The sequence below is a fragment of the Lolium rigidum genome, chromosome 6 (genome assembly GCF_022539505.1).
Source record: "Lolium rigidum isolate FL_2022 chromosome 6, APGP_CSIRO_Lrig_0.1, whole genome shotgun sequence".
Classification (NCBI taxonomy): domain Eukaryota; kingdom Viridiplantae; phylum Streptophyta; class Magnoliopsida; order Poales; family Poaceae; genus Lolium; species Lolium rigidum.
In genome coordinates, this window is record NC_061513.1 from 49,596,945 (window position 1) to 49,605,804 (window position 8,860).

General features: G+C 42.4%; 1 protein-coding gene across 2 annotated transcripts; it reads left to right on the top strand.

The window, feature by feature from the left end:
- The first annotated feature begins 5,741 nt into the window (after positions 1–5,741).
- On the top strand, positions 5,742–8,599 carry LOC124661138. 2 transcript variants are annotated; one of them, XM_047198995.1, is made up of 4 exons: positions 5,742–5,789; positions 5,899–5,968; positions 6,132–6,343; positions 8,314–8,599. In XM_047198995.1, exons 2-4 carry the CDS (start codon positions 5,943–5,945, stop codon positions 8,352–8,354), a joined length of 279 nt encoding a protein of 92 aa, XP_047054951.1. In that variant the 5' UTR covers positions 5,742–5,789; positions 5,899–5,942; the 3' UTR covers positions 8,355–8,599. The 2 variants fall into 2 exon arrangements, with proteins under 2 accessions (XP_047054951.1, XP_047054950.1); XM_047198994.1 differs by lacking the exon at positions 5,742–5,789 and having other exon boundaries at positions 5,802–5,968.
- The last annotated feature ends 261 nt before the right edge of the window (positions 8,600–8,860 follow it).

Here is an 8,860-nt window from a genome sequence, read left to right on the forward strand (position 1 = left end):
AGCTCGGGAATAAGAAGAGGGAGCGAACCGGTACGATGGTAATTGAAGTATTATGTTGTTTGGTGGGAGGGCAAAACCGTCCTAAAAAAAGTTGGACGAAAAATCTGGCAGAAACCTTAGCTCCTTTATTATTAGGTATAGATATATATACTCAATTCTGAAGGACTTTGCTTAAACCTCGTGAGCTTGGGTACTGTTTATGGGCTACTCTCTCCAATCAGACATCGACACGCTCATGTTTTCGACTGTAGATACGATATGGGAACGGTAGATCCTTGCGATCAAGTTTTTTTCGTCCCTTTCTTTTGCGTGGTAAATTCCATAGGAACCGGCAGATTTCCGATGGTGTGGTTTTGCTTCCGGTGACTTCGTGATGCCCTTTCTTTTTGAGAAAATATATAGGTAAGCGCCACACCGATCACACTCCCGTGCGGCGCGTCAGGGAAAAAGGATCGCTATCCCTTATTAGCGATTACAGCACATCAACTATATTAGTTTATGAAATCGCTCGTGAACTATTGTTCTGTCGATGTTTTTAGCACTACTTCAAAAAAAAAAGTGTATGAAATCGCTCGGTGAGTCGAGAAAAGTTTGAGCTGCAAAAAGAAAAACAACGCACGCACTTTATCTCTCTTGATGGTCAAGTCTCAACGAAACGCTGCCTTACTTTGCGGAGTTCAGAAACTCAAAACTTCTGTACAAATCCCCTAGGTGAGAGGTGGTGGGAGCGAAGTACCATCACAGACTACGGAAAGAGGGGATTGTAACAGAACAATTCTAACAATCCTATTAGGTAAACAACGCCGAACATTGTCTTAAAGTACCTTCGACTAGCAGAAACCACGCTCACAATTAAACATCGGACTCCATAACAACATTATAGAATAGTAAACAACAGGGAAAAGCATGTCATATAGTAAGATAGATACAGATGGATGAATAACAAAGATGGGTTTGAAACATATTATACCCTATATAAAAGCTAAACGTTTTAGGGCTCTATTAGCGTTTTGGGAACTCGTAGATCGGCTATTTATGAGCTCCTTCATGCGGTAGTTTTCTGCCATTTGTCCTTCCTTCTCGAATCCTGCTATTTATTTCATTTATATTCCTTTCTTTTCGCTATGTACTGTTTAATTTACCGGTTACTCTTCCGGTCATTGCATTAGTTACGTGCATGGGAGCTAGCAAAAAAAAAAAGTTACGTGCATGGGAGTAGATAGGAAACCGGCACCGTTTAAGTGGAACCTGGCATTACGTTTTTTTTTCTGGAAGAGTCTCTTGCCGCTGTCATCCCTTCCATTAAATTCTTCCTATTTTTCTTTTGGAAGAGTCTCGTGTACCCTCCTCTCTTCCAATCCGCCTCCTCTGCTTCCATTCAACCAAACTATGGGAAGGCCGGCCACACCATTTTTTTTCTCAGGCAACAGCCAACAGCGGATGCGACGAGGACGGAGACGGAGATGCCGGCTTCGACCACGGCTCCGGCGGCGACAAGCGGTACATCATCTGACTGCGCCCTCCTCTTCCTCTTCCTCTACCTCTTCTCTCTCTCTCTCTCTCTCTCTCTCTCTCTCTCTCTCTCTCTCTCCTGCTTCCGTCGACGGTAACCAGCGAAATGGTGGACACACGCGAAGATCTTGACCTCCCTGCCTTCGCTGGCACGTCCTTAACTCCACGGCTACCTGTACAGGCGTAATCTGCTGGCCGCCGTCCCATCCCTGTCTCTTCCAACTTCGGGTGGGGGTAAGGAGCGGCGGGTCCGAGGCGAGCAGCACGGTGTCACACCATGGCCCTGTAGGCAGGCCGAGCAGCAGCAACAACCTGCCCTGGCTAGGACGTAGAGCAGGTGTCTACGGCTGAGTTTTTTTCTACTTCCTTGATTCTTTTTGGCGTTGGGTCACTTTTCATGTACTCGCAGATCCGTGTAATTCAGGGTGTATTGGCTATTTCTTGATTTCCCGTTAATGTGCTCCGGATCCGAATAGTTGGATGCGTTGTTTTTCCTGTTCGCTAAAATGGTTGATGTTGTTTCTTGCAGATTCGATTGGAGGAGTGAGGTGACCATGCATCACATCAATTCTCCCTTGGTACTTCAGTCGGGGCCTTACACTACCATCTACAATCAACTAATATCAGCGATCGTTAATTCAAGTAGGAGGTGTTCATTTTATGTCAGGCCATGTGCAGGCCTACAAGTAGTACATTTATATGGAATGCTATTGTTCCATCTTTACCAGCTCATGGCCCCGTAGTTTCAGCATATTTATATTTTCATTAATTTGTTCACTCCTTCGTTTTTCTGCTAACAATTTTTTTTGATCTTCTTCATTCCAGCTGAGACATTTTCTTATGGTTGTTTATTGTTGTGTGGAGTTTACAAATGGCCTAAGATTATTTGATCGATAATGGCGATATGGAGAATTCGATATGCAGATTTTATTATCATTAGGTAACCCATGCCGAGTGATACCTGCTGATTATTTGCATATTTAATTGTTCCAAGAACTTCACTTATGTTTGGCAAGAATGGGTACATTTTATCATATTTAAATTTTCCAAGAACTTTCGCTTATTTAGTTGATACCTGCCTCGAAGTCGCTAGATTTTTGGAACAGGAAACAACCTTTATCTTTTATATTTCTTTCTTGCAGTATTGTTAGTCCAGATCCAAAAAGTTACAAGTATATGTGGTTAAATGAAGGTTCAAGGTATGAACTCTTATGTCTCCGATAATTTCTTCTACCTTTATTCTTTGATGTTTCAGTTCTGTGGTCGAAATTCAAAAGCCATTCGAATGCTTCTATGAGATAATGATTACCACATGAAAACAGCTGAGGATAATTATGAATTTGTGATGCACTACTAATGCTTAACCCATTCATTGTGTTTTATATATAATGAGAGTTCATGATGAAGAAAAAAGCTTGGCCTCTTGCCTATCCATTATATTGTACTTCGTAGAGTTCATGTCTAGCACATGATTTGTTTCGTATAGCTTGCTAGCTTTGTCTGAATTTGTCGCCAATATGTAAATTTCTTTCCAAAAAGTTACAGATATGTGGTTAAATGAAGGTTCAAGGTATGAACTCTTATGTCTCTGATAATTTATTCTACCTTTATTCTTTGATGTTTCAGTTCTGTGGTCGAAATTCAAAATCCATTCAAATGCTTCTATGAGATAATGATTACCACATGAAAACAGCCGAGGATAATTACGAATTTGTGATGCACTACTAATGCTTAACCCGTTCATTGTGTTTTATATATAATGAGAGTTCATGATGAAGAAAAAAGCTTGGCCTCTTGCCTATCCATTATATTGTACTTCGTAGAGTTCTTGTCTAGCACATGATTTGTTTCAGATAGCTTGCTAGCTTTGTCTGAATTTGTCGCCAATATGTAAATTTCTTTTCTTATTATCCCACTATAGTCTCTAATCAACATTGGGATACTTTGCTGGTACGTATTATACGTTAGATTTTTTATGTCTCATTTCGTTTCAGTATGTCTGGTCATTCAGGTTCTGTTGCCCTGTATATGTATTCACTCTCTTTTTATTTTTCAGGTGTGCCTGGTTTTCAGGTTGTGTGCACATTTTCAGAAAAATTGTTGGTGCTAATGTTCTATCAGGTAATTTTTGTTATTTTTATTCTCTGTTGCTTTCACACTTTCATTTTCCCACATGTTTTGTAAAGCCACATCAAAGGATATGTTTATATACAGAAAATATTATTTATCAAAGCTATGCCACCATTGAGAATTAACATAAAAGGTACATTAGACATTGGACAGAAATTGTACGGTATCTTTTGAAGGATGAAATCCATAGTTGATTCAAACTAAATAGCAGATTATCGTTTAATTTGAATATAAACTCGTGGCACTGTTAGTTGGTTAAAAGTACACATAGTAGTGTTACAGCAACAGTCTGAACTGAAAAATACCATGACCTTATATTTACTACGGTACTTACTACTTGCTACATGAGTGAGTGAGTGCATGTGTCTTTTGGGGGACATGGAAGTGATGTTTTTTCCTTTTTTCTGATCTGATACGGAAATTATGTGTACATTGTAGGATCTTCGGTGTATCTTCTATCTTTAGTTAGTGCTGATAAGTATTTAGAGATTTTGCATTTTGTTCCAGTTCATGAAATTGCTGAATTCAGTAAACATTTTCCTTCTTCTAGCAGAAGCATTTTCAGGCGAGAAGGTATCCATCTAACTTATGTGTGAGACTCTACTCATTAGGATTACAAGTTCTCTTGATAACATTCCAAATTTGATCTTTCAGTTTGCACCTCCTTTTTCAGATCTTCTCATTCCCTAAAATATCTCGAAAGAGATTCAGACCATTGAACACCTATAGGAGGATAAGAAAATAAAGGGATGTATTGGCATGGATTCTTGGCTAGATGAGATGAAACCCTTCCATGTAGAGCGAAATATGCGAGCTGTATCATAACTCACAAGTTCAAGAATAAAGAAGTAAGAATTGCTACCTTAGGAATTCCACATGTGGAGACAAACTGTTGGGAGCATGACTGAATATAATAATAGGATGCATTGTTTCCTATTCAGATTTTTTGGGTCTATTGGCGATGATGCAAGTATTGTCTTTGGAAAGTCATGAGAGAGTTCGTTAGGATGGTCATATAGGTGTTTATTTTGCTGTTACACGCTTTGGATGAAATATGTTACTGCCATATTCATTGGACAAGTGTTCTAACGTGTGTGTATTATCTCCAGGGAACCATAACATGTGATTGTTGTTGTTTATTTTTTCTTCTGCTATGGCCAAAAGTGCCTGCAATCAAAGCCTTCCTTGGTGCTTTTTAACGCACACAATTCGGAAAGAGCAAATAATGCTACAGAAACATGTATGACAACAGGCACGGCGACAAAGCTTACTAGTAGATAAATAACATAACATAGCATTGGACATTGGTGGATCTCCTTTAGTGGATCACATCTCCAGAAATCATATTCACTTCCTCATCCATACGAGAGACTCACTTCCAAACAACTGGTTCATTCTTCGAGAATTCTCCCTCACCTTCGGAATCAATGGAATAATCCTTGGTCTTCAACACAAACAGCAGGTTAGCAATCAGCTTCGACATATGTTCCTCGTGCTCTCTTTTGCACTGTTCAAGGACGGTGTCGAAATCTTCATCTTCATCTTCATCTTCATCCTGTGTCAGCTCATCGTCCTCCTCTGTCTCCTCCGTCGCTTTGAAGTAGCCGTCCTCCCCCTTCCTTCTTGGGGTCAAAAACTCGAGACCGGCCTTTGACGCCTTCCTCTTAAGTGCACCCTCCTCGCCTGTGAACGCCTCCTCCGCCTTGGTGCAGCGCTGCAGCGAACAGCTCTTGTTTTCGGTGGCGCAGAGCTGCAGCAAAAGCTCCTCGCCGCCGGCCATCGGGATATTTGATCCTCCTGCGCGGTGGCGTACGAGTGTACTTATTCTTCCTACTCAATCCCCCGGATAAATAGATGGATTCTAGCCGGCGACGGCCTGTACGCTGCAGGACGAAAGGGATATTATGGGCTACCAATGGGCCATAATTGCTGGGACCTGGACTCGACTCGACTCATTGTACGCTCGCAATCGCAATCTCTTCTTCTTCACCCCACTTCAGCTCCCCTCTTTTTTAAAACCGCACTTTCAGCTCAATGATGCTCCATTCCCCACATCGCCACACCGGAACAAGGGGCGCCGCCGACCGACAGGTGATCCGAGCCCGTCCACGGCGGTGGTCAAAGGCTGCTTCGCCTCCCGATTTGAGGCCAGTCTTTCTCTTTTCTGCCATCTCCCAATCTCCTCTCATGTCTCGCGTGAAACCCTAGCTAGATTTTCTTCTCCCTGAACCCTATTCCTACATTTTCTTGTCGCAGCAAGCAGCGGCCAACGGGAGATCAGCTGAGGGGGAAGATATTTGATGGACGCTTCTGAGATTCCCCAGTGGTAAGATCCGGTCTCTCGATCCCCCAACACACACATTTCGTTTCACACGGTTTATTATTTTTGTTATATTTTGACGAGTGGCCGGATGGATATTGGTTGAAGAAATTAGTACATTGCATTGATGCTGTTTGGCATATGTTTGTTGCTTCCTCTGGTTTTCCAGTGTCCGTCCCGAGAAGAAACCACGTCTGGATGGCGAGACACAGTCACTTTCCCCAACATTGATAGTGGCTGCAACCAAGGTTCTTGAAGATGACAACCTCCTCAGAGAGATTATCGTCCGCGTCGGCTTCCCCACCACCCTCGTCCGCGCCGCGCTTGTTTGCAAGCGCTGGCTCGGACATGCCTCCGACCCCGCCTTCCTCCGCCGGTTCCGTAAGCTCCACCCACCCCGCCTCCTCGGCTACTACATATACGAGTGGTCGGTTTTTTCAGAGGGGCTAGATGCTCCACGCTTTGTCCCGATGCTGCCTCAGCCTGCAGAGCTCGCCACCGTCATGTCCCGCTTGTCGGGTTACCGGTTCGGTGCGCACAAAATCATGCACTGTCGAGGCGGCAGCTTCTTCACCCGTTGCTGCGAAGGATCAAAATTGACACGTGGAGTGCACCGCCCGCTATGCGCTGAGAAAGGCATGGAAGTCTTTCCACCACTCCCGTGTGTCCAGGACCATAAGGTCCCAGAGTTCGCTGCAATCCTCTCCAAAGAAGAAGCCAACGGCTTGTCGTACTTGTATGTGTCGGGGGAGTTCACAGAGGAGGCAGGAAAGTTGACAACACATGTCTATATGTTGCAAGATGGTGTCTGGTGCTTGCGTACCACGGCCACTTGCCTCCATAGTGTGCATTTTAGCCCTAAAGCTGTGTTCATCAGCAACAAAATCTATATGCCGTCCAAGAGTAGTGACGACATTATTGTCTTGGATATGACGACCTCAAGTTTCTCCACAATTCAGCTCCCACAAGGAGTGAAGTATCACTATTTTAAGACCATGTTGTCAGGGGCTGATGATGCTTCCAGTGTATATCTCATGCATGTTATGGAGTTTCAACTTCGCATCTGGCTCCACAAGGGGGACAACTGGTTGCTGATCGATACCATTTGTTTGAATGAGATGCCTATTTTAGGGATGCCAGGTCACACGCTTGAGGATGAGGATATTGCTCATGTGGTGATAAGCCAGGTGGGAGACAATGGTCAGTTCGTATTCCTGCGGGGTGGTCAATGCATATTCTACTTGGATATTAAGTGCAGAATACTGCGTAAATTGTATGAGAACAGAGTAAATCATCAATGGTTTGGTGATATCCATCCTTTTATGATGGTGTGGCCTCCCTCATTCCCTGCCCTTGAGGGCGATCCTGCAAGGTTTGCCTTTTGACCTATAGAGGATCTGTATAGTGCACTTGTTAAGTTTTTGCACCGTGCATCGTCCATCACAACTGCTGGTATAGCGGTGTAGTGGTGCTAGCTGCATGATTGATTCCTTTGGTTATTTTGACAATACTAGTTTAGTGGCATTTGACAAATCCTCGCCGTAAGAGCATTTGAAATCACTTATGTATTGATTCCTTTGGGGGGCCTTTCAACAATATTAGTGAAGCAACACTGAGAATGCTTGGTGTAAGATGATTTTAAATTACTTCTGTACTGGGGCAATATTAAAAATTGTTTACTTGCGGTAATAGACTAAATGCTTCCTCAACTTGTTCTTACCCTTATATGGTATCATATTAGCAGTATGTAGTGGTGCTGAGAAATGACTTGTCTTGTGTTTTTAGCATGGACCTCTCGTTTTGTTGTCTCACAGTTTTCTGAACTGTGAGCACAAAGTGCAATCTTGTCATCATGTTTGCCACTGTATATGAGCTCAAAGAGGCCTAGTCTTGCCAACATTGGCTAGTGTGTTTTCTTTCCTATTTAAATACAATCATGATGTAATTTAGTGCTTCCTATCTTTGAACTCTGAACCTGAAGCTATGTATGAGACTGCAAATACCTTTTTAATGGTGCTTAGTGGATCATACTATAATTCTTTCTTGAACACAACTTGATTGTAGAATATCCAGTGTTGCTTGAGCTTATGTATGATTTGTGGTTCAGTTATATCAGTAATTTAAGTGTGTGGAATTTCTCCTTGTAAATATGTCCATCTAGGATTCAAAGTCATTTAATCTGTACTGTTGTAGCTTCTTTTTTCAAACTCATTGTTCGGATTCTGAGCGAGCAGAACATTTGCCTATCGTTGTATCAAGCACTTGCTTTTTTGTTATTACTCTATTTGGTATTTTGATGCTTGAAGTGGCAACAACATGTCCTGATCCTTCCTTTGTTCTCTCTGAAACAGAAATGCCATGTGAAGATGAAGGGTGCCATCCAGGAATATAATAGAGCTGCATTTCCTTAGAAGCAGCTCTTACTGTGTTCACTATAACTTGCACTTGATTAATTTAGGATGCTGTGTAACCGGATCATGTACTCCTATCAATCTATGCTAGATAGGGGTCTTATCCCTATGGTGCCATGACTGTTTATGACAGATCTTTATTTCCTGAAGGAGACCCAACTGTTTTTGCCAGCTTGTTATGTATACCCATTGCAGAATCAGTTTTAGGCAATGTGCCAATTTGTAAGCTCTAATGTATGAGTAAGAATCTTTCATATGGCATTTGCGCAACTGTCTTGTTCTCTGATGCCACCATGGTTCAGTAAGGATTGGATACAAGCCTGGTGGTTCTTTTGCATTTACAGCCTGATCTGATAAATGCATCGATTAGCAGGGGTATGGGAATGAATTTGATGTGTTGATGTAGGAGACTGTAGCTGACTAGAATTTTTTAAGAATACCATGCACCATATTAATGTGTGCATTGCAGTAGAGTGAACCGAAACTA

Excerpts from the sequence above, each read along its gene's own strand:
- LOC124661138 (XM_047198995.1), top strand. The coding sequence starts at position 5,943 with ATGGACGCTTCTGAGATTCCCCAGTG. Across the intron at positions 5,969-6,131 it reads GCTTCTGAGATTCCCCAGTG|TGTCCGTCCCGAGAAGAAAC; the intron begins GTAAGATCCGGT and ends CTGGTTTTCCAG. Across the intron at positions 6,344-8,313 it reads CGCCTTCCTCCGCCGGTTCC|AAATGCCATGTGAAGATGAA; the intron begins GTAAGCTCCACC and ends TCTCTGAAACAG.